Raw genomic sequence first — 26067 nt, forward strand, 5'->3', positions numbered from 1 at the left:
TCTCATCTATAGTTTTATTTCCTTGTAGACGGGAGAGCTAAGGACAAAGATGAGCCAGTCTCATGAAGACAGTTTAACAAGTGTGGCTTGGAATCCAGATGGGAAACGCTTTGTGACTGGAGGTCAACGTGGACAGTTCTATCAGTGTGTGAGTATTTAGTGCCCTTTTCAAATGTTTGCTTGTTTAAAAGCAAATTTAATTTTGTAAAAATAAAGAATTCACTTGATACCTTTTATAAAAATATACTGTTTGAAGATCTACTTTGCCATCTTTCTAGATAAGCACTGTCCAGTAGAACTTCCAGTAGGTTTTCTCTTTTGAAAAAAAAAGTCAAGTGTTTATACCAAGTATAGACTTTGAGTTTAGTATAACATTAAAAAATTGTCTTACTAAACATTTTGTCCTTGTAAACAAGTTTGTAATGTATAGGGACAAAAAGATTTATAATTTAATTTCTTTCGAGGTCTTTAGCCCTTTGGATTTTTTTGTATCCAAAAAAAAAAAAATTGCTGAATTTCATGAAGAGACTTAAAATATCTGAGGAATGAAAGTGATGATGAGTGCTATCAGAGAACTTTTCAGTCCTTATTTGCGGTGTCTTCTGATTGTTACCTGCTCTATTAATCTTGGTTTGGGGATTAAAAAAAATAAGTAATAGATAAAAAGTCTTACGACAAGGTAGACTATGATACAAATTCAGTGTTATTTCTCTATCTTGAGTCCACATTTCATATCACTACCTAGCATGGTTCCAGTAGGCACTTCTGGATTTATTTTTTTTAATTAAAGTTAAAATGAATAAAAAACCCATCAAATCATTCAGTGTAGCTAAAGGTCATTTATCATAAAGACTTTTATGTAGCCATTACAGATTATCAGTGTCTTGCATTAAGATGGCCTTGAGACAAATGGAATCTAGTGTCATATTATCTTAGCTTGGTTATAAGCCATTTACTTTTTTTTTTTCCAGTTGTCCCAACATATTTGTTGACATATCCATGATTTTCCCATTTTTTAAAAAAGCTATTTCAAGTGGTCATTACCACTGCAATACACTAATTTAAGCATTTTAACATATTTCTGGACTGTCTCGCCATGGGCTAATACTGTACTGCATTGATTGATACAGTTGACATACAATATTATATTAGTTTCAGGTGTACAACTTAGTGATTCAGTATTTGTACATATTGCAAAATGATCACAGTAAGTCTAGTTAACATACATCACCATACATAGTTAAAAATTTTTTTTCTTGTGATGAAGATTTTTAAGATTATTGTCTTAGCAGCTTTCACATATGCAATGCAGTATTATTAACTATAGACACCATGCTGTACATTTTCGCATTTAAGCTGTAGGTTCTTAATTCCCAGGGTCAAGATGACCATGTATGTTTCTGCTGACTTTGCCATCCAATATAGTGTTTAAACCTTCAGGATACGGGACTTGGTAGTACCCTAATGTGTAAAATGAGAATGGGAATGCCTCTCAGAACTTTGAATATTCAATAAGATAATGATCCTAAGAGCTGTGCTCTGTAGAGCATGTTACAAATTTGGTGACTTTTTGAAAAATGTCATAACAAATTCCTAAGTTCTATAAAGCCATAGTTAATGTTTTAGTAATCTTTTTCCATATCACACTTTGTGACTGTTATAGGGCAAATCCCAGTGTAGCAAATTTTAAGGGAATGTTTCTTTTCCAAAAGTAGTGAGACCTTTGAACTTAAGGATTCTTTCTGTCTTCGTATTTATTGTATTTATCTATGCATCGTAGGTTATTGAAGGGAAGATAGATTTACTAAGACTTCCCCTCTCCCCCTTAGGTATTGTTGTAATGAAATTTGACCTATATTCAAATTTTCATGATTTAAAGACACTTATGGACCAGTTAGGTGGAAATCAGTCTCAGGAAGAGACAAACTTACAAAAAGATATGCTAAGAGATTCTTTTGGTTCTTTGCTTTGTGAGCGCTGTTCAGTAATGGAGTTAATAGTAGTTCTCTCCTCAGGATTTAGATGGTAATCTCCTTGACTCCTGGGAAGGGGTGAGAGTGCAATGCCTTTGGTGCTTGAGCGACGGGAAGACTGTTCTGGCATCAGATACACACCAGCGAATTCGGGGATATAACTTCGAGGACCTTACAGATAGGAACATGTAACTATTTTTTATATCCATTAAACAACAATTATCTGATCTATATTAAGATAAATGTATAGTGGAACTTCCTTCTTCCAAAGAAGAGTTTTTGTTATGTTTTTGGTTTTGATTTGATTGGTAATTTGGGTGGATGATCAAGTAGTGCTTAGTAATTATTCAAATTCTTTTTCTTGGCTGAAGTATAGTGTATAATAGTAATTACAGACAAAATTTGTGGTATTTAAGCTTAGAATATTTTATATTTTGATAATTTAAATGTCTTGATTCTTAGTATGTTGCTTTTGACAAATTACTTTTTGGTTACAGAGTACAAGAAGATCATCCCATTATGTCTTTTACTATTTCAAAGAATGGCCGATTAGCTTTGTTAAATGTAGCAACTCAGGTAGGTTTATTAATATAATTCTCAGAAAAATTTAGTTGAAATTTTAATTGTGATTTAAAAATTTTACAGAATGTGTTTGATCCTTAAGTGTATAAAGTCAAAGAGAAATTTTTCAGAACATTGGCATTTTGCATAAATAGAAAATCAAAATGTTCCATCAGGCAAAGGGATGTTCACAGATTATCTTTTAAAATTCTTTTGAGTTGAGTTAGAGTAAATACCTATATTCTCTTTTGCCTGCAGGGAGTTCATTTATGGGACTTGCAAGACAGAGTTTTAGTAAGAAAGTATCAAGGTGTTACACAAGGGTTTTATACGATTCATTCATGTTTTGGAGGCCATAACGAAGACTTCATCGCTAGTGGCAGTGAAGGTAATTTGTGTCACTATCGGTTCACATATATTGATGGGCTGAAAGTTCTATTATTCTCTCAATTTGTAAAGGTAGTCGTGTCTCCAAACAAATTCAGGGTGTTAAATTTAAAATTGTATGAGTTATTTATCCAGTGCACTGTTAATTTCCCCTTTTGGAATGACTTGAGCCTTCCTTATTACCACAGATTAGTCGTGCCTGTTGTGGCTCTGTGGAGGTTTGTTTGGTGCATGTGTCATATCAAGATTCAGTTAAATCATTACTCTTTCATATGTTCACTTTTTTTTTTTCATGAGACTGATGGTTTTCAGAGTGTCTTTAAAAAAAGTAGTAGTATCTTTAAAAAAGATTCAGTTAAATCATTACTCTTTCATATGTTCACTTTTTTTTTTCATGAGACTGATGGTTTTCAGAGTATCTTTAAAAAAAGTAGTAGTATCTTTAAAAAAAAATCAAGATTAATTATGTTTTAACTGATGTTGGGCAATATTGTGTCTACTACCTTTTGAATAAACTTATTCTCCTGTCTGATAACATCAGTATTTCAGGAAGGCGTGTGCTAAAGTAGTTAGTCTAGTTTAAAATAGAAATTGTTTAAAATATGGAAGCACAAATAAGTGAGACAAGAGAATAGTGGTTTGCTTGGTAAGAATTGTGAGTTCACTTTTTTCCAGTCAAAAAATCTTTTTTATCTGTTAGTTTAATCATGTTATTTTCTTCCAGATTCTCCACTGGTTTCTAATTTGATATGATCTAAATATATTAAGCCTTCTACTTGCTTTTTAGCTCCTCCTACTCTAAGATCTTTTTCCCCATGCTCTATTTAATCCTGCTCCTGGGGGGTTTTTTCCCTCTTAATTATGCCTCACAATCCCCTGTAGCTCTTTCTAAAAATAATACTTAGCCTAGAAGTGCTTTAAAAATATGTACGGCTGCCATTATCCCTAGTGATGCCAAGCTTTTTTTTAAGCCCAAACTAACTTTAGAACTAAGCCTGATGAATAATGTAATTAAACCACATTATATTCTGTTTAGGGCTAAAAATGAAATGTAACTATGAAGGAAAGAGATTAGTGTTCTCATGACTCAGGTGGTTTAGAATAGTTCTAAAATGTTTTGGACACCAAGTGGATACAGTGAATATATTATCTCCCAAGATGACCACAGTAATCCGTTTGTCATTTAATTCTAAGAAATATATTCCAAGGACCTTCCAAATCCCCAAAGATATGAATGCCAGTATAAAATGGAGCAATTAAGAAATCTTTCCCCCTAGAAGTTAGGCCATTACTCAAGTCTTTTCATTGTGTTGGCAATGGTTTTTTTTTTTTTTAACCTCTGCATAAGCACTGGATTCCCTGGACTGATACAGTAAGCAGAGCTTGATCATAAAGTCTGTCATTCTGACCTTGTCTACTTCAGACCTTAATTTTTGGTTACTTTTTAACAAATATCCTTCTTGGATATTTGTTCACAAAAGCATTTTTCATCCACATGTAGGCAGATTTCAGTTGCATTCACATTTTTCAAGCCTGTAACCTTTCTTTGTGGACTTGCTCTGTCCAAAGGGAAACATAGCTAATCTGCACTTTTTCTTTAATTTAATTTTATGCAAGGAAAATTATTTTCAAAAATAATTGAGGAATAAATACCTTCTAGGAACGATAAATTCAGTACTTCAGTGAGTGCAGATTGTTTCACATACACAAAAAAATGTTCAGAAACAGTTCTAGCTTTTTACCTTTGTAAGTTTTGAAACCAGGCATGTTTTTGCCGCAGGTTTACCTTTTCAGTATGCCAAAGTTTCTGCAGACGTGCTTTGGCAGCACGTCCCACATTAATCACATGGTTGACTTCAGGCCTTGAGATAGGACATTTTTCTCATTTACCCTGGGATTCTGCCTTCTGTTTAAGAACCATCACTTATATTTAGTTAACTCCTTACAGTAACACATAGTGTTTACTATGTGCTAGACTCTCTTCAAAACACTTTCATATACAAACTTACTGTATCCTCATAACATTAGGTAAGCGTGAATCCCCATTTACAGAAGAAGAGTTGCGAATAGTGGGTAGTGTGTCCAAAGTTACGTGGCTGGTCCACGTGGGAGGCAGTGATTGGGCGTTCTGATTGCAGAGCCTGCGCTTGGAACCAGTACTCGGTGCTAGTCATTTGTTTTGTTTTTGAAGATTAGTTGATCACAAAGAAACAAAGTTGTCAGGGTTTTTGGGTTTTATGGTCATTTGTGAGATTATAAACAGACTACTGCAAAGTCATATTATGATGCAGATATGGGACAGCCATCTAGCCTCACAAGTTAAGTTTTGAGCAGGGCCTCCTGGATTTTAGTCCCGGTTTTACCATCTACCAGCTGTTCACCGTGAGCAGATTGCTAAAACTTGCAGTTCGTCAGTCACCATCCATAAAAGAGAGAAGCATGGTATCCACCGCATGATGGTGATGAAAATTAAATAATATACTTATTTAGTATCTATCACATGGTAAGCACTCTGTATTTAGCTACCGCCTTAAGTACTGCTATATTTGAATTTGGGTAAGTTGCTTTTCTGTCACCTCACATTTCCATGAAATTTATCGTCTCTATCCTAGATCTGTTTACGCTCAAAGATTTTGACTGTGATTATATATTACGTATTACAGAATATTGCAGATAGATTTTTCTGGTGACTTGTGAGCTAGTCAGCCACCTTTAATGGGAAAAAATGTGTATTTTATTAAAATGGCTTTTTTCATAAGGTAATTTGTTAAACTATTCATGCTATTTTTGTTGTCCTTTTAAGTTCTAATAAGTTATATGTTCTGTGTGTAACGAGCAATAAATCTAAAGTCATTTGGTTTCATTAATATATTAACAACTCCCTGACTTTTCTCTGAATTACTGTTTATTTAGATCACAAGGTTTACATCTGGCACAAACGTAGTGAACTGCCAATTGCGGAGCTGACAGGGCACACACGTACAGTAAACTGTGTGAGCTGGAACCCACAGATTCCATCCATGATGGCCAGCGCCTCAGATGATGGCACTGTTAGAATATGGGGACCAGCACCTTTTATAGACCACCAGAATATTGAAGGTAACACCATCGTACGGTATCCTTGTGTTTTCTCCAGGTGAAATGTTGCCCTGCTTATTATAAAGTCGTGACACTTCAAGGTGTAGAATGTAATTTATTTTCTCCCTCATTTAGAGACTGTACACTTCTCACTCCACAGGAGCTTAATTAGTTTAAGACACAGCAGTACTTTGTTTTATTGGTGACAGTGGAGCAAATAAACTGGAATGTGCCGCCTCATTTACACCCAGTTAGTATTGCCACTTTCAAAATCTTATTGAAAATCTTGCTTCATCAGGCAAGAAGTATTTTATACTTTTATACCCATGAAAGCTAGATAGTGTACAGAATGCGAACAACTTTAGAATGATCTTGATAGTTTTACCCTTAAAAATAATTATCTGATAGTATCGTGTAGCACACTAGCATGAACTCTGCATGATGGGTAGGGAAAGAGAAGGGAGCTAAAATGTGTCATGTACCCACGTAAGAGAAGTGGAGAAGTGCTGTTACTCTCACTTCTGTGAGTGCAAAACTGAAGCATGGCAAGACCGACTTGCTGGGTGCTACCAGCTCTTCAGATCTATCTTCAGGTACTTGGAGATGAAGAAAGCCAATAGCCAGAAAGCTAACAGTTAAGGACATAGCTTAATTGAATAAGATATTGGTATTAGAAGAGATAAAGAGAAATTTTGTGTAAATGACTTACTGTTCTTTTTTCAAAGCAAAAATATAAATATTTGCTTAAGAAGAAGGAATTTACCTGGAAACAGATAAACAGATCTTTGTTAACAGTGTGTTCCACCTAAATGTTTTTAGTAAGAAAGTTGACCAGCTGCTGTCAGTTTAGTTATTCTCAGAGGAGGAGGGTTGTCACGGTAGCATGTATGGTTTATAAAAGCATATTCTCTATACTTTTGTCTTTGTGGGACAAACTGTAAAAGACTTGACCACCAGGTCTTACTGGCAGATGAGGATATGCAGCCAAAGATGAGAGTAAAAAGCATGCCGAGTACATGGGTCAGAAAGTCTGAGAACTGCTGTTGTTCAGAACGTTCAAGGGCCTTTTTGTATTTGTAGATCACTGCATGACATTCTAACATTCCTCTGTGAAATCAGCTAAAACCAAAAATCTTTTGATTTCCTGTAATTGTCCTTTTTTGGGTTTCCAGGCCCACTCTCTTAGATGCTTTAGAGATCTGTAACTGTGATTATACGTGCTTTTCTAATTTTATTAATCATTTTGGAAGTTATTTCTTCAAATAAACATATTCGGTTTGAAGAAGTTGGAAAGTATTAGGTATATAGTAGTGATTTACCTTGTAAGTGGATTTATTTTAGACACCTTTGAGGATATGTTTATGCCTCTACTACAGTAGGGTAAGAGTTGCAACTGCTGTTTGGTAGTTTAATTAATGTGGATATTTGTTATGGTGGGTGAGCCATACATGGCCCAGTTGTAAGAACTGGGTCTAATTCTGCAATTTTCCATTGTGCTTTGCAACATAGGTATTGCCCTAAAAAGATTTCCATTTATACCTAAAATAGGAAAACAACCTCTGTGTAACTAGATAGGATGTGGTTATGTGCCTTTTATGCAGGCATCTTCTGAGTTCTTTTACCGCCACTTGAAAACATTTTTTTTCTAAAGGATCCTTGTTTGGAATAGATATTTTGGGAAAATACGGGTGAGGCTAAGGAAATGAAATTCAAAAACGTAATACCCTAAGATACTCTTAAGTAATTTAAGTAAAAATCATCTCACTTAACTCCATTTCATAAAAGAGACTTGCTGACCTTTTAACAGTAGAGATCTCTATTGCATTTTTTTTAAGAAATGTATAAAATGGAATAGGATCAAGTGCCAATACATGGCTACGACATGGATGAACCTTGAAAACAACATGCTAAGTGAAAGAAGCCAGACACAAAAGGGCACTTACTGTGACTCCGTTTATATGAAATGGTCCCAAATAGGCAAATCCATAGAGAAAGAAAGTAGATCAGTGGTTGCCTAGAGGTGGAGGTTTGTGTATGACTGCTGATGGGTGATGAAGATGTCCTAAAATTATCTTGATGTTTGTGCAATCCTGTGAATAAACTAATAACTATTGAATTGTCCACTTTAAATGAGTGAGTGCATTGTATAATATGTGAATTATGTATCAGCAGAGCTATTGACAATTACCCCTCACCTCACAAAAAAAAGTACAGTGATAATGCAGAATTTCAAACTGAGGCACTGAAAGGAGAGTTAAATACATAGTTATGCACGGTTATACCTTGGATTGCCAGATCTTCTTTCCTGTCTTCTTTTGTAAACAACTATAAAGATTTTTCTATTCTGCATAACTACTTCAAGATTCATTTTTAAAGTATGAGATTCTGATATGATTATTCACTTGGGCTCTCCAGTATTCAAAATAATCATAATTTTAGACTGTAATATATAGCCTAATGTGATGCAGATGCAGTTTGGAATGATTATGACAAAAGTATCAAGAATTTTCCTTGATGTGATTGTTTTTTAATATTACTGTATTTTGTAATGTCATGATGCTGATTTTAAAACTTTCTAACTGGTAACTTTTTTCTCCCCCTCCCCTCTTCTTCTTTTCCCCCAATACACATTTCATCTTGTCTTCATTCAGAGGAATGCAGTAGCATGGATAGTTGATGGCGAATTTGGAGCAGACGACTTCTGTTTAACTTAAAATTAGTCGTATTTTAATGGCTTGGGATTTGGTGCAAACAAACATGATTGATAGCTGGACAGACATGCTCGTCATGAAAAAAAGAACCATTTCTGAAGCCCGATTGGGGCCAAACATTTACACCTTGCTTCATAGTAACCAGTTGAGATGAAGCACGTCGTTAGAACGTTGTCGGACACCATGTTGAATTATCCCCCCATCGGTTGTGAAGAACTGTGCTACATTCAGGCTTACCCATTGAACTCAGTATATATATTTTTTTCCCTCCTGCCTTTTGTCTGGCAGGATACCATTCTTGTTGCTCTTCTGTGTAATGAAGTTTAAATGCTTGTTTGGAAAACTTTATTTAACAGTTTAGAAGGCTTGATAGAAAGAGTGCATTAGTCTGAAGAGTACACATTGGATAGGAAAGAATTTCCTTCTTCTGTTTCTCCAACTCTTTCCGCCTTATTTAGCTTGAGATCTTTGCAGCTTGGTTCATGGATTCTAGCCTTGCCCGTTGCGCAGTATATACTGATCCAGATGATAAACCAGTGAACTATGTCAAAAGCACTCTCAATATTACATTTGACAAAAAGTTTTGTACTTTTCACATAGCTTGTTGCCCCGTAAAAGGGTTAACAGCACAATTTTTTAAAAATAAATTAAGAAGTATTTATAGGATTAAAGTGACTTCATTTGTATACATTTGGAATCTAAACCAGCTTAAAAGAGTTTCCTCTGTGACTTAGACACGCAGTATAACTGATGCTCTTCTGGAATACCACCTGAAACATGGTCAGAAACAGTGCTTGGAAGGACATTACACAGGAGATTCAGAGTAGTGCTTTGAAGATTTTCCCCCTTTTGTTTTACTCCTGAATCAACATCAGTACCTGATCTTGAAGAAAACTCAAGATTCAAAAAGAGAATTTTAAATTATACCAACGTGAGAGATCAGTAGTCAGTTTAGGTTTTCAACAAAGCTTGTTCCAGGCTGTTCTCAGCTTGGGAAATCATTTTGGTGTGATGTAGCAAGAGAGTAGAAGTCAGCAGATATAAGCACTTTGGAAGTTTATGGTATAATTGAGCTTGTTAGAAGAATTCAGCAGGTTATAAACATACTTAAACTGGGTTTAAAACCTCATAGTCATTTCTCTTAATTGCCCTTAATATTTTTACATAGGGGATACATAAATTTAAAGAATATCTCAGTTTTTCAGATATTGCCATACTGAACCTCATTCTAAACTGGTGCTGTGGATAGTCGTCTCCTCCCCTCCCCTTTTAGTTTAAGGAAAGGTTTCCTTCATGGAAAAGCACTTTTAATTTTGAGAATTTCACATTTAAAATAAGCCAAAAGCCTGATGTTCACATTGTGCTTTTAAATCCCGTAACAGCTGAATACAACACACTTAGTCTCCTTTGAAATTCCCTCCCACTTTCAGCAGAGGATAAGTGATAGTGACCACAGCTGTTCTGTTGGGACGAGGAATAGGAGTACCCCCAAAACAAGATTCTAGTGAAGACAAAGTCTTGTACTGTTTCCCTCTAGGCCCAGTCAAGTCTATAATACATTATTTCCATAAGCAGACTCCTTCAGGATCCACAAAGAAGGGAAAGGCTTGGATGTCAGGAGTTCTTCTGTCGGGGGGTGGGGGGCAGGGGAATGGTAGCAGGGAGAAATGGGGAAAGTCAGGGAAGGGGAGAAGAAAGAAAACACAATTGGCCTTAAACTAGCACGGATTCTCCCAAAAGCTCATAGTAAGAGAAAATGACAGATCGTGGTCAGCAGATTATTTTATCAAATTGGTAATGTAAAAGATTTCTTTAAACTCCATTTTGCAGAGACCACCACTTAGAGAATCAAGAATTCCTGTTTTGATACTTCTAAGTTAAAATAACTATATGTTACAGTTTATCTGGTACTTCATTTTTCTTAACTAAAATTACTTTTTACTTTAAGCTTGAATAAAATCTTCATTGGTAACTGTATATAATTAAGTGGCAACTTCTCTTTACCTCAGTACAGTTAAATCCATTCATATTTTAAGTGATTGATGTATATACCCTGAAGCCGTTAATACACCCCAGTCTCTACAGTAACATCACTAACAAAAGGTGGGCGTAGAAACTCCACAGCTGTTTACAAATTTGGTTACAGTGTGCCATGGTACATTCGTAATGTTCACTGAGATTTATGCCCATTCAGGGGCAGTTTGGCACTCAGAGTCTGCTGTTCTTTACCCAGCCACCCCTAGATCTGAGTTTTCAGAGCGCTTCTGAAGTACAGTTAAAAACACTTTAAAAAAGTGGAGTAAAAGTGAGGCACATTTTACAAGAACATAACTCCATTAAAATGGAGTAACAACTATGCAAAGGTTTCTATAGCAGCTAGGTGAGTTTGTTTTCCAAGTCTGTCTTAACTGGCAACTTCCTGTGTTTACTGGTACTTTGCTGTGCCAATTTGCTGTAAACATCGATTTCATGCATTTGCTGTGCAGTGACGGTGCCAGAAAGGTGAAATAAATGAAACCTAGGATTTTATGGTACAAAGAGCCTGATAGCAGATGATCTAACTCAGCTATGTGAACACTTCTGATAGTGCTGTAGTCTCTAATACAGGCTTAAGGCGAGAATGTATGAGTGAGAATACTATCAAGCCAGCTACAAGATACTAACAAATGTATAAATTGAAAAGTACCAATACTTTTTGCACATAGATCAAAATAGACTGGAGATTTTTGGCTCCAAAAATCAGGTTAGTAGGCTCATTTCCATGTGCTTAAAAATGTTTTTGTTATTATTCATTGATTAAGGGCTAGAGCAAGTATGAAATGACTTTTTCCTCCAAATAATTGGTTATTACTAGAACAGTGTTGGATTTGGGGGATTCCTAAGATTGGTGTGTGGGTGGTGAATTAGAATGGGGGATTAGCTGGGAGGGATGACAAAGCTTCAGTTTTGGGTTTTGTACTTTATTAGTGTTCGTGCTAGTTATATTTCTGTTATTCTTTTTGACCAGATAAATGTGTTACATTTAAACCAGGTAAGTAGTTTAAACAAAGGAAATTTTATTTGCAAATGTCCCTGCAAATTGGCCCATTTTAGTGGGTGGGAGAACAAAAAAGGGATTACCTGACTTTAAAACTAAACTAAAACAAGTTGAAAGGAAAAAAATCAATTTTCGTCAGTATTTTAATCTGAGATCAACGCTGGTAGTAATGTGGTGATTTTTATTATTAGGCGTGTTCTCCCTCTAGGGTGGCATTCCATGACATTAATAGAAAACCCTTTTTTCCCCACCCCTCCCCATCTTGAAATTTTCTTTTTTAGGATGTTGGTTCCTGCATACAAGAACTGACCCTATCACCTCTGCTCACAGTGGTAAATATATCGTACATCTCTTGAAAGGGAAATATCCATGTCAGTTTCTTTCACAGCAGAAGAATGGCTACTTTTGAATGGGGAGGAAAGAAGACCTTTTTCTTAATATCCTTTTTGTCCCATCTCTAAAATGTATAAATATCTTGATTTAGTTTTGATTTCTCATTTGGATTTTAGCAACTCTTTTGGGGTTGTTCTCCAAAATATTACTTCCATTTCAAAAACCATATCTGATTTAATATAACTGCTAACTTTAAAAGAAGAGGTGAATTTGCATTTACACTAAGACACTTTCTAAAAACAGGGTGAACTTAATTGAAAATTTTCAGTATTGTTAAGCTATTGTTATAGTAGCTGCCCTATAGTTGCAAAAACAAAAACTATAAAAACCCATCCCCTATCTACTTAATCCAGATAGCCTGGATTTAATGAAACTAATAGTATAAAAGTGTGTGTGTGTGTGTGTGTGTGTGTGTGTAGTGTCTGTATGAAAGAGAGAGAGTACTTAATTCACAAAAAGTCCTGGAAACAGCTGTTCTAGGTTCTTGCCAATTTTACCAGAAGTCTTGTGCACATGTGAAGTACCCTCTCTGAATTTGAGGTTTGGTTAATACTGGTATATTTTTCTAAGATTGAAATTGTATCCCCATCTTTAACTTAAACATTTCATCATCAGGGACAATGTGCTAAAAACCGAATTGGAACATTTTTAGGCACAGATGGAAAAAAATGTTATTGGCTCCTTGAAAATGTGTGTGTGTGGCGAGGGGAATAGATCCACAAAAGCATGTATGTACTTACAAACCAAGCTGTAGAGATCAAGAAAAGAACTTAAGTGTTGATCTCAAGATTTCTAAATTGTCAAGATTTACATGGCATTGTGGTGGAACTAGTTAACACTTAGAGCTTTTGGTATGTAATAACTGTTTGCTATGGACTGATTAAATGTTTCAAAGGATTGTGTTCTTAAATTTGGGGGGTTTTGTGTTTTTTTTTTTTTAACTGCCTCAGATTATGTTTAGTAGTTTAAATTTCTTTGCTTTATTATTTCATTAAAGCATAAAAAACTTCAGGTCTCTGATATATTTATTTTCACTTGTTCTACTAATTATTTACAAAACACCCTATGTTAACTTTTATTTTATAAATGTGTAGTATATTAAATGTCTAAATTTTTGTTCAATTGAAACTACATTAACTTTGATTTGCTTTACTGAGTTTTTTTTAAATACACTTTTTCCATGTCGGTGCATAGCACTTAATCAATCGTTTGTACTCCCTTTCAATCCAATAAACAGAATGAATAATTAAGTAATTGTTCCTGTGTTAAATCTCCTAATAGTCATTAATCTGAGTTTTTAAATTGTTTTACCTAAAAGAATTAATTTGCTAAATTTGACATCCATAGATTTACCTGGAGTTTTTTAAGCAGTGTCTAAGGAAGCATTCCTTTGCCAGTTGAGGTATCTTTTTAAAGAGCTGTTTTGTGTAATCATGGGTTAATTTACAAAAATTTAAGGAAGACTTGAATTTTAAAGGGATCACATGCTGCATATTGTTCAAAAATATTACTGTATCTGAAATTATGCATTTAGCCAGTGGATATGCTGACAAGGAGAGAAAATATATTTCCAGTTTGAAATTAAAATTTATTTCACAATGAATAATCATATAGTTCTTTAAAAGATCCCTTGGAAAAAGCATTCAGTGTATACAAACCTATATAGTATATTAGTATTTATGAAAAAAAGCAAAAGAAAGCCAGTTGCCCCACCAAGGTGAATTATAGTAGTAGGCTTCAAGATTTTTCCTGCTAAGAGTTCTCCACAGTGAGAGGAAGTTCAGACGTGAAAAACTAGTATTGGCAGACAGTGGAGAGAGTCAGCTTACGACAGCAGATCCGCTAATAAAGCAGAGAGAGTAGTGCTTTCACACTCACTGCTTTTAAAGTTATGGTTTGCCCCCTCCTCATTAACAGGTAAGAGAAAAGTCTCTTCTACTTGGATTCTTTAAGTACAGCTACACTTAGGAGATTTAGTTGAGATTATTTGTCTATATTTAAAGTTTCGTGCCAGATGCCAGCACAGGTATAGAAAAATTCCCAACCCTAGTAAACCTGAGTATAAAGTTGTATTTTTAAAACACAATTCAACTCCCTTCCACTTAAGCAAAAGAAAAGTTGATGGTCTTTACATGATTTCATGACTTCTACTTGAAATTTTTTTTTCAGAAAAAACCCTTAAAGAGGTCAACAATGACCCCATCATCCTGTCACTACTCCCAAGGATCTTTAGTGTCTGTCATTGATTTCGTGGCAGTGAACTCTTCTCCCTCAAACCTAATCAATTAGCGTGCTTAACATGAGCTTGCTGTGTATGAAACAGTATAATCACGTAGTTAACAAAATATTAAATTGTCATGTAATTTATAGCTGTTGCTGGAAACGGAAGAACAAATAATAAATTTCTAATCAAGTCTTAATTTCCTTTTCTGATGTGAGGATTGGTCTTTGGTCAGTGCATTACATTGATGCAACTGGAGTCCATATACAATTTTAAGACTTTTTCTTTTATAGCCTCAGGAAAGACATCTTATTTGGGACATAATTAGCCATGGTGATAGACCATATCTAGAATTCAAATGAACATGCTAATTGTTCTTTTAAGCCCTCCTGTGTGGTGGCTTTTTCCTCATTTTGAATATAGTTTAAAAATGCAGCTACATATTGAATTGGTAGTTGTATGCCAAATAGTTTCAAATAGTGAATCACTTTCCCTCATCCCCCATATGGAAAAACAGCAGTTTGTGGCCTAATTCAGAAAAGAGGCCTTGATTTTATTATAAATGAAAAAAACTTCAAAAAAGGTCTTTCACACTATGTTTAAATAGGCTCTTTTTCCCCATTAATGGGTTTGCATGAAAAAATTCAGTAAGATTTTACTTCCGTGTCCACAAAGAACTGATATTAATCAACTAATTTGGTTTTAATTTCCTTTTTCTTTCAATACTTCCTCCTAGTAAATATGTAATTGGAGTGCTTATTGGGTACCAGGCAGTTTATATACATTATTTAAACTTCTATCTCTGTAAGCAAGTATTGCTCACTTTTTTCAATGATAAACACAAGCTTAAGGAAACAAATACAATTAACAGATGGTAACCCCTGTTTTGATTCCAGAGCCTGTGCTTTTAACTTCTAGATCCAAGTGCATGGGAGACTCAACTGAAGGCTTTTCTAACTTCTAGATTTCTAAGCCACCTTCCAGATCACAAGTCAAGTTTGTTAACAGCAGGTAACTGTACGTTGTCAGCTGGCACTGAGCTACTTCTTGGTGGGTTTTGAGAACCACGGGACTGCTATATTACTTCAGCAATGACACCAAGAATTAAAAGCAGGAGCACAATGGGTATTGAGAGGGACTAACCACAACACTACACAGTTACGTGGTCTTTGAGTAGCAAGAGCACAGAACGGTTTCCTTTGGGCTAATACACTGAGTGCTTACTGTAGGCCAGTCTATGGATGAGCCTCATTTCATTTCATTCTCACCGAATTGAATTCTTATCTAATCCTCATGATAGCTTCATGGGGCAAAGACTCTAATTCTCATTTTACAAATGAGGGTAATAGGCTTACATAAATTAACTGGTATGAAGGAGCTGGGATTCGAAGCCAGGTACCCGGAGCTTATGTTTTCAGCCACTACACCATATAAACCTCCCTTGGTCTATAGATGGCCATTCACCCTGGAACAAAAATTGTTAAAACTTGTCACAGGTTTAAGGGCCCACTTTACTGATTCTAAGTAACGGTTTAGTTCATAGAAGAAAATGACACTTTTGGAATTATAGCAGGAGTTTTTTCTCCATATAGTTAAAGCAATCAATAAAACAGGCACATGAAGTTTTATAGAAGATCTCCACAATAAATCTGAGTATCTTCAAATTGTTTTATAAAGTAGTGGTTAAAATCATGGATTTTGGAGTCATCAGACCCGAATATAAATCCTGTCACTTGGTGTGTCACTTTAGACAGGTTAACTTAGCCTGTCATATCCCTCATCTGTAAAAGGATCTAACAGTGTCTCACCAGACAGCATTAAGATGGGTTAGAATGCACATAGTGAAATTACAAATGATTTTTTTAAGAGTGACTTTAAAGTTTATAATAGAGGATTCAGCAAAAGCCAGGACACTGGAGGTTCTACACAACAAATCACTCGTTTGCTATGTCAAATGAGTTTCTTCAAATTGCAAGGGGAAAAAGAATTTAGTAATTAAGAGACATTAACCAAATGAAATGTACAGATCTTATTTGGATCCCAATGTGAACAAGCCAACTGAAACTTGAGCCAGTAGGGGAAATCTGAGCACCAACTGGATATTTAATACTAAGTAATTACCAATTTATGTATGACGCTGGTACTATGGTTGTGTGTGTATGTATGTGTGTGTGTGTGTAAGAACACTTATTTTACAGAGATACATATAAAAATACTACATATGTAATCATGTCTGGTATTTGCTTCAAAATTGGGTGGTGGGTGTGAAGCAGATTATGGATAAAACAAGAATGCTCAGGAGTCTGATCACTGTAGCTGGTAAAATAGAAACTTACCAGGTAACTCAGATTAGTCCTGTTATTCTCTTCCAAAAAGTATCTTTATAGAGAGCTACACCAGAAGACTACAGGTCTCCGACAGAGCAGATGCAGTGGCAGCCAAACTTGTTGCCTTTCGAGTTATCAGGTTCAACCCTCACCCAGTTTACATCCAATCTGTGAAATGGGCTGCTGATCAGATCAAGTGATAAGATCAGGATCTAGAACTTGATTCCACGTTATATCCTCCTTCAGAGATGATCAATTTGAATGGAGTGAGCTGTGAAAATAGACAAAGGATCCAAGCTCCTTCTTTGTTCAAGTGCCAGCCTCTTGCCCAAAGAGTACACGGTAGTTAGAACAGCAGGTATAAGATGTGATCAGGTCCCCTAGATCAACAACAAAGTAGGGACTGTGATAAAACAGGGCGCTTAGAAGTGAGCCAGGAGTAAGAGGGCTGGCTGGAGAGAGATGGTGCGGTAGCCTGTGACTTGGTCTCGCTGGTCCCCGCAATACCCGCACACGAGGTGCCCCGCTGGGGAACAGCAATTGAAGTATTTGTTAAACTGACTCACACTTTGACTAGGCTCTAACGTTCAATGGGAACTAAAACAGATGAAACCAAGATTGCTCCAGAACGGATATAGCAAGCCAAGCACACAACAGAGGAAGCCACAGTCAAACCTCGGAGCCCACAGCTGATTCTGACCACCTCCCCACTCACTCTTCCTCACCCAGCTTCAGAGGAAGCAGCTGAAAACAAAAACAGCTTTTACCAAGGAATTTATTCTAAAGAGCAACTTGAGCTCAGTACCTGCTCAGCTCGTGCACAATCCCTGTAACACCTACGGTCCTGCGGGTGATGATCAGTAGGATGGCTGCAGCCCCCAGTGCTAACCCTAAGGCTCTGAGTGACCCTCAGTCCTCAGACTGTATTTATTCAGTGCAAAACAATGTGGCTACTGCGTTTTAGAATCTTCACAAAAAGTATGGCTTAAAACCAAAAGACTTCACTAACAAATGCTCAGAAAGCTGAAATAGCCCATTCTTTGAGCAGCTTGTTAACTGTAGTCTCACTACACCAAGCATATTTCAGTCTGTTACACTACATAGCAAAATAGTATATTTGGCTGAAAGTATATAAACTCAGGTGGCAGTAATCTAGATGGTAAACACAGAATTTCAGACTTACCTTCTCTATCTCGGCCTGTTTCCACATATTAGAACAACTTTATTACATGTGGGAGGTAATTAATTATACCTGGCACACACTTTTCATCACAATTACCTGTGACAAAATACTAGCTTGTCAGTAAAGTTGACTTCCCAAGTCTCAGGCACACCAAACACACACAGCGGTTTCCTTTCCTAACCTAGCCCGTCTTAGGACATCCCACAACGTGACTGCCTCGAAAACAGACGGTGGGCTTTGATTATGTTGCTCCATTGCTTCTTACTTCTCTGACGTAAAGGACATCAGTTAGACTTCATGCTGAAAGAGCAATAGAACAACACAATCAGATTTACTTGTTCATTCAACAATCATTTATTGTTTCTGTGTGCAAGGCACTGTGTTAGGTGCCAGCAGCAGTAGGAAGACACAAATATGAGTCAGAGTGTACTCTGCCCTCCAGGAGCGCACAATCTAGTAGGAGAGATTAACTGCACACGAGTAATTGTATTACCAGACAGAAAGTGGTAAGTGCCACAAAAGAAAAGTTCCACAGGGGGCTTTCTTAGCCCTCAACTTCAAAGTAAGCCCACAGGAGAGGAAGCAGATTTGGCCTCTTATTCCATTGTCATCTGTGTGGCATGAAGAGGTGGCTGCCAGGCTTTGATGAACTGAGCTGCACCTCCTTAGTTCTTGCTTCCTCAGCCCTCTCAGCTGAGAGTCCAGTGATTAGCGCGGCACTTGCCACCACTGAAAGGATGGAAGGAAAGGGACAAGGGAAAATGACAGAACACACAGATAAAAATATTTTACACCAGAAGCACGCCATGGTAGTCTGCACTGCCTGGGCCCTGGGTACTACCTTCATAGCGGGACAGGGAAGAGGCGTGATAAGAGAGCGAGAGAGAACACTGAACTAACCATCAGGACCCCAGATGCAATCCCTAGCGCTCAGTTCTGTCTCAAAGATGAAGTTAGAACAAATGATCTCTAAAGGTCCTCTGTAACTCTCCAACCAATAAAAGCATAGAAAATTAACCTTTAGCATCTTAACCACAGTTTTTAAAGTCAGGACATTCCCTCCCCACCCTCACCTTTTCATCATTTGTAAAAGAGCTCCTAAAACATAAAAACAAAAACTAAAATTACCCCCTTTCCTGGCTTTGATACAGACAAACAAGAAAGGTGGTTTTGTTTTTAACCACAGTTAATGTTTCAGAAGAGCTCCTGTCTTTTGTTACCAACAAGGCACCTTTCTGATTTGCTCAGCCTTGGCAACTTGAGCCTGACAATACACAGTCAGATGCTCTCAACTACACAACTTTCTAATTTTGGTTATTAAGAATACATGTATATTCAATATCTTGTAATAACCTATAATGGCATATACTCTGGAAAAAAAAACCAACCAAATCACCACACTGTATACCTGAAACTAACACAATATTGTAAAGTCAACTATATTTCAATTTAAAAGAAAAGAATACTTGAATGAGAGGATAAAATATTTTGGTCAACAGTCCTCTACCAATTCTGAGCTTCCTAAAGTAGCTTGTTTCTCTCTCATTTCTAAGGATTTAAATTCTCCAACAGCTTCATTGCTTTAAAAGCTTGAGCAGAACATTTAGAGGCACTGGAAGTTAGCGAGAAAGGCAGAGTGAAATGGCTGGTTTTTTTTAAACAGAGGAAGTTACCTCAGAAGGAAAAGAGATGCAGGCAAACTAACTTCTATGTGAGTTTGTTGTCTCTTTGCTTGGAAGAAATACAAGATAATCACAAGGAGCAATTTCTGAGACCCCCAAAGAGCTCAACAGAATCGAGTTTACTTTGCCATTTCACTGTCCCTTTCACATGTGACCAGGGTACCACCATCCTCAAAATGTGGGTCTGTCGTATAAGGAGTTTTGCTTAGTGGTTCTCTGGCTTCTGCCACGGGTAGATCTAGTCCAGGACTGAAAGGACATGCAATATTTGATGTTTGGTGACCACACACCTTGTGTAGCTATCCAATTCTGCCTCAACAGAGCGAATAATTCCTTTGGACTCTGCCATAAAACACACATTTTTAGCCTAAATGCCAACACCTAAGATAGCAACATTAAAACACAAACGAGAACTGAGAATAAACTGCCAGGTTCACTGTACCCGGCAAACAGAGCTGAAGAGGTTAACTGCTCTCATCAACTGTAAGAATTTACAAATATAACTCCAAAGAACCAAGCTTGCGTGGATATTGCTATGTCCATGAAATGGCTTGTATTGGGCCTCTCCATTCACAAAGTAGTCAGCGCAGCAGGACCGAAGTGTCAGTTAATCAGGCACCAAGCAGAGCACTGACAGGCTCAATTTCACTGACACTGAATGACTGCTATTCCTGCCTCTAATCTGATGAGCATTTTCTACCAAATCACCTCTCCAAACCCATTAAAAAATACATCAGGGAGATCAAATACAATTGGATCAATCAGAAAACAGAAACAAGACCCGGCAAGAGCCAGTGGGATTGTTTGGGTTTGAGGGTGATTGTGGAGGCAGTGGCTTTTAAATGAAAGCTCTTGATAAAATTTTACTTTTTTGGTTTATTTTCCTTTCTATAAGCAGGAATGACATCGTACCTATAATGGCTTATAGGGTTTCACAAATTCGGCAAAGAATATGTATTTTTTTAAATGTCATTTTCTGTTAACATTCTTGTGAAAAGACTTTTAGCTTACAGTCCCATAAATCTTTAAACCATATTAAATGTATGAAGCTGCCGCAATACAGGCAAAGAGGAAGTTCAGTTTCTTTCTTCCCTTGCCCAGATTAACAGTGCTGTACCGCACTGACTTTTCAGTAGACCTGAAGAGCCACTTGGCCCATCGATTACGTTTTCCCTTTGGAGTGGGTCCTTTATTCCTTTGGCGTGCAAGGCTGTAATGACAGGCCTGTTCCTGCACACAGATCACAGATGATGAAAAACACCTTCACATGTTGGGGTTCAGGCTAAAGTTGAGAACCAGAAAGCTACAAAAACTCAATTAATGTTTTTTAAATACTTTATATGGTAAAAATACAGCAAAAATACTTTTTGTTCAAAGAGGAAAAAATATACTGCTATGGTCACGGTTCTAAGGATGATTTAAGTAGTCTCTGGCTCCTCAACTGTGCACTGTAGTGTAGGCTGACTGCAACCATGGCTTCTCCGGCTTCAGTCATTTATCAAAGCTAAAATCATACTGTGGAGAGAAGAAATTAATGTTATTAATGTTTCCTCAGAAATGTCCCTACAGAGTCTGGTCTGTCCAGACTTGCACCCCTAAGGCTCAGCAAGGGACACTCGTTTGAGTAAAAAGCAATCATTTATACCTAAAGGAAAGAACACCTATATTGGAGCAGTGAGAGGCCCTAACATTTTTACTAAAAAAAAAAAAGAAAACTGGGGTAGAGGTAGGGTGGGGAGTATAACCTAAACCAATGTTGGGGTATAGTTCAGAAAAAACAAGCAATGTCAGGAAACAAACTTTAATTCTCTGTGGAGGTCTGTGCACATGCTGTCCCTACTCCTGAACACCTCCTCCCATCCCACTGCCATCAACCGGGTCACTTCCGAGTCAGGCCTGACTATCGATCAGGCTCCAGCACCTCCTCTGGCAAGCCGGCCTCTCAGCCCAGGGCAGTCGCACGGCTTCCTTCCAGAGCTCCTCGTCCTCCCGCACACCTTGGCTTAAGTTTCTACCCCTGGATTGTAAGCTCTTCTGACACGAGAGCTGGATCCGGGCGTCATCACTTTCATATTCCAGGATAACGCCTGAGAGCTGAAATCACCAGGCTCCCGGCTTTTACACAGGGATTTTGTGCTGCTCCTTTGTGTCACTCGCCTTACACAGTGTCTGACACACAGCAGTCACTCAGAAAACGCTATTAAAACCGCCACAGTTAACAAGAGCAACAAGACTATCAATTCTTTTTACTGGCATCAGCCTTGCTCTGCTGAGCTCAAATAACTACAGAAAAATACCCTTACATTATTAATAGTGTAAGTGATTAGTTATCCAAATTTAACGAAATTAAGTGTACTTGGTGCACAGCAGGAATTAATGGTACCAACTAATATTTTAAGTTTCTTTAGAGCTTAACCAAAAACCAAAGTGCTTTACATGCATTATCTCATTTAATCCACATCACAATTCAACAAGGTAGGTACAATTACTATCCCATTTTCAGATGAAGAAATCAAGACACAGAGAAGTTAAGAAACTTGCCCCGAGTCACACAGTGAGTAGGTGGTAGAGCCCACATTCCACCAGGGCAGCACCTAACCAAAACACCAAAGGCATAGATTCCATCAATCTCTAAAGAAGACGGGCATTTGCTCCTTTAATTCTGTTTAACAAACCCTGAATGTCTGCTACGTGCAAGGCACCACACAAGCGGTGGCAGGTGATACAGAAGCAGCAGCATAAATCCCTGCTCTAGAAATCGGATGATTCAGAATAAAAACTACTTTTAAAAAACCGCAACCAAAGGCTAAGAGAAAAGTGTTACACAGGCATCCTCTGAGACTACTCTTTCATCCTGAGCCCTTGAGCTATGGGGAAGACCACGAGGTAAGGTAAAATATGGCTAAAAATGACAAGCTGAGAAGGGAAGGGGAAAGGAAGGGAAAAGAAAAAGAAAAGATGCAGCTAGTGAGGAATGCAGCTACTCAGTCAAACCAGTGATACAGGTTGCCTACCTTTTATTTCAATGTAAAGAACTATACCTTCAACCTGCTCCCAAATTGCTTCCTGATCCCTCCAACCCCCAGTCTTCAGTCCGTCTTCCCATTGCTTTAAATTCAACAACTGAGAGCTAAGAAACTCTTGCCCATTTTTAAATCCTAAGACTTCAAGTCTACTAAGCAGGATCCTGCCCCCTAATCCTTCGTTTACACCCAGACGTGTGACTGCACTGGCTGTGCCCCAACTGTCTCGGGAAGCCCATGTTATCAAGACCCAGGGTATGTCCACTCTAGTTTACTCTCCAAAAGCATGAAACCTGGAGGGGAGAAGAGGAAGAAAAAAGGATAACCACCTTGTATTCTTAATATTAAGTTTCTTTGCTATTTATTGTTCATATTAATGCTAGGGTTAAAAATGCTAGGATTTAAATGCTAGGATTAAAAATGCTAGGATTTAAATGCTAGCAATGAGATAGGGTATGAGAACCAGAAACCAACACCGATGTGCTTTTTCTGTCCTATTTTTAAAATACAGCATAACAAATAAAATAAATGGTAAAAAGGAAACCATCTAAACTCTAATTTCAATCGAATCTATGCTAGTGGGTGGAATTAGCACAGCAAAAGGATTTTAGGAACCCTGTTTTTTCTGACAGAGGCCAAAATAGCTCTGACTCCTAAACTATTTCAGACAAAACAGCAATTTTTTAAACTCTTATCTTTGTGTAGTGTCTAATTATTAGGAATCTTTTGAGTGATGCAAGTTTAGTTCAGTATAAGTTTTTTCCTACTTGTCTTTTTGCCTATGTGAAAATTAAAATTTACATGTAAAAAACAGGAATGATACGATTAGCTCAGATATAAAAGTTAAGCCTGATTTTTAGCCTCTTAAAGGTTTGATCAAATCATATACACACGACAACTTTTTTCTCCTCTTTGCTCTATTTTATGGGCCTATGATAGGTAAAAGAAAAGGTGGCATGTCATCTCTAAAACATAAGGTAATAAATTTGTTTAAAACAGGACTGTATAAAGGCTTCCAGTGTCTGATAGCCAATCCTTCATATTAAATCTGACTTTCAAACTGTTATAACTGGAAGACTGATGCAATTTTTACCAGAAGAGACCAATTGCACCCTGGAGAAAAGGCATCACACCTAAATTTCTTACTGCCATGAAAGATCAGCCCAACCTGCATATAAGTTGTTGAGAGCTGCTGCCAGTGGTCTGATCCCCAGAAGACCCATGAGTGGGAGAGGCTGTGGGCGCACACAGGCTAATGCTTATAACAGGCAGTGAGACCTCACAGCTGGATACTAGGGCAAGAGAAGAACAGCAAAGACAGTTTTAAGCATGCTGACAGCCTTAGCAGCTAAGAAGTAACTAAGAACACTGAGTAACTCTACTGCAGGTCAGATGGAAGGCTGATTCAATGACATATGTAAAAAATCTACACAATTACAAGAAATTCACATAATCTCCCAAAGCTCTACAAAGTCAATACAAAATCCTACAGTACAGTAATATCTCACCCACCAAAAGCAGGCATGGCATCTAGGAAAACACCAGGAGGACCATAAACTCACCTATAAAGATACATGAAGAAACAGAGCAGGTGGAAACCAAGCTTGATCATGGCTTCTTTCATGTGTGACTTCAGCTGCCCTCGATTGTGAATTTCCGTTGGATCAAACACTCCCATGTTACCACTTGGCACCATAATGAGCCTGATAAATTAAAGGATGTATACACATTAGCAGAAAAATCAAGTCATAAGCGTAAATATTCAAATATAAGTAACTAATAATAATCAACCTTTAAAAGTGAACCAATCACAGCAGCCTTAAATTCAGACCAAATATGGACAGAGTATTAAAATCATGTCACAGGCCAGGACTTACCTTTCCTTTGAAAAATACAATACTGTTAATTTTTGGTGAATTTCTGCCCTCTGAAACAAATACAGTAATTCTCTAAAGAAGGGTGTTTTATGCACCGAGACCTTTTTACCCATCTTCTGTAGAAAACTACTGAATTGGTGGCATCTTTAGCTGTTTTCCATGAGACACAAGTGAAGGGTGCCCCAAAACCAAATCAACTTTATCAAGTTCTTAGAAACATCTTTATACACAAAGTTCTAAGTTAATTAACGCAATTTCCTTCACCTTTGCAACATCTTTATAAGGAAGAGTAGGGTCAAACATAATTATTCCCATTTCAGAGATGATGCTAAAAAGAGAGATTCTACGTCCAGAATAGAATCCTCACCTTTGGTGCTCCTGCTGATCAATAGATAATGTCTCAATTTGCATGGTTTATAAATGGCACCTACCTTAAAAGAGCAATTTAAAGAAGACGAAACAGATATAATTTAGAATAAATCCCACTGTGGTAAAATCAAACTCCCTTTAAGACAGTAAGTGAATAGTTTAGACTCAAAATGCAATGTCTAACTTTACATAACTCTCTTAAAAATACAAAATAAATTAAAATATTAATTTAAATTAAATCTAAATATTAAATTAAGTAATACTATTTTGACAAATAAGAAATGTACTTTTATTGGTGGAAGTATGACCACAGTGGGGAGATGGGAATAGGGCTACAAAGTCAATACAGAAGATAAAGGACACTATAAGCACACACCTACCTCCAAATCCAGGCCAATTCAACTCAGTGTTCCGACAGACTCAGAGGAGGCTCAAACTTTAAAAATAAAATCCTGAGCTACTATGTTTAACATATTATGGAGTCTTTGGGGCTCTTGAGATAACATACAGCATTTCATATTTATTCAGTATCACTGGGTATATTATAGTCATGTATGAAAGTTGTCTTCTTCCCCTAATGATCCCTTTTACAAGTAAGGAAAGTGGGTTATCTTGGGAGGATCAATGAGTGTAAGCATCTGGGTTCTACACACAGACTGTGCCATCTGCAAGACAAGCATGCCCAAACCTAGCACTGTCCATGACCTCTTCCTTCCCTGTGTCCAGGTTTCTCCTAGTCCATCCTTGGGTCCCTCACTCTCACCACACATTTGGTTTCTCAACTATGACTTCTGTGAAATGCCAAAGCCTCTCTGAGTTCCGCAAATCTTAATTTCTCCCCCAAATGCTAGCAGCCCGTCTATAGCTGAATAAAGATTATTTACATATGAATACCTGGATGACATCTCAGCTCAATACTGATCTTCCTCAACTTACAGTGGTGTTATGTCAGGATAAATCCATCGAAAATTGAAATTGCATTTATACACCTAACCTACCGAACATCATAGCTTGGCCTAACCTACCTTAAACGTCCTCAGGACACTTATATTAGCCTACAGTTGGGCAAAATCATCTAACAATGCCTATTTTATAAAAGAGTCCTAAATATCTCCTGTAATTTATTGAATACCATACTGACAGTGAAAACCAGAATGGCTACATGGCGTACAGAATGGTTGTAGGTGTATGGGTGTTGACCCTCATGATCACATGGCTGACTGGGAGCTGTGGCTCACTGTCGCT

General features: G+C 37.2%; 2 protein-coding genes across 7 annotated transcripts in view; one reads left to right on the top strand and one right to left on the bottom strand.

Annotated features, from left to right (window-relative positions):
- The window catches only part of WDR26 (WD repeat domain 26), a 34918-nt gene extending 25537 nt beyond the window's left edge, over positions 1-9381 (top strand). For both annotated transcript variants that reach the window (XM_006198841.4, XM_006198842.3), the window contains exons 9-14: positions 29-148; positions 2016-2161; positions 2471-2549; positions 2793-2922; positions 5835-6020; positions 8651-9381. In XM_006198841.4, coding sequence (XP_006198903.1) covers positions 29-148; positions 2016-2161; positions 2471-2549; positions 2793-2922; positions 5835-6020; positions 8651-8676 — 687 coding nt within the window. In that variant the 3' untranslated portion in view covers positions 8677-9381. The remainder of the gene's footprint in view (positions 1-28; positions 149-2015; positions 2162-2470; positions 2550-2792; positions 2923-5834; positions 6021-8650) is intronic.
- Positions 9382-20874: 11493 nt separating this feature from the next.
- Positions 20875-26067, bottom strand: part of CNIH4 (cornichon family member 4) — a 31753-nt gene continuing 26560 nt past the window's right edge. For 4 of the 5 annotated variants that reach the window (XM_072948676.1, XM_006198843.4, XM_072948677.1 and 1 more), the window contains 2 exons: positions 24139-24279; positions 20875-21068 (listed from right to left, as the gene is read on the bottom strand). In XM_072948676.1, the coding sequence (XP_072804777.1) occupies positions 21041-21068; positions 24139-24279 (169 nt within the window). In that variant the 3' untranslated portion in view covers positions 20875-21040. Of the gene's footprint in view, positions 21069-24138; positions 24280-26067 lie in introns of those variants that run through there. The other variant, XM_072948675.1, reaches the window with a different exon arrangement.

This window comes from Vicugna pacos, chromosome 23, assembly GCF_048564905.1.
Source record: "Vicugna pacos chromosome 23, VicPac4, whole genome shotgun sequence".
In the NCBI taxonomy this organism is placed as follows: Eukaryota; Metazoa; Chordata; class Mammalia; order Artiodactyla; family Camelidae; genus Vicugna; species Vicugna pacos.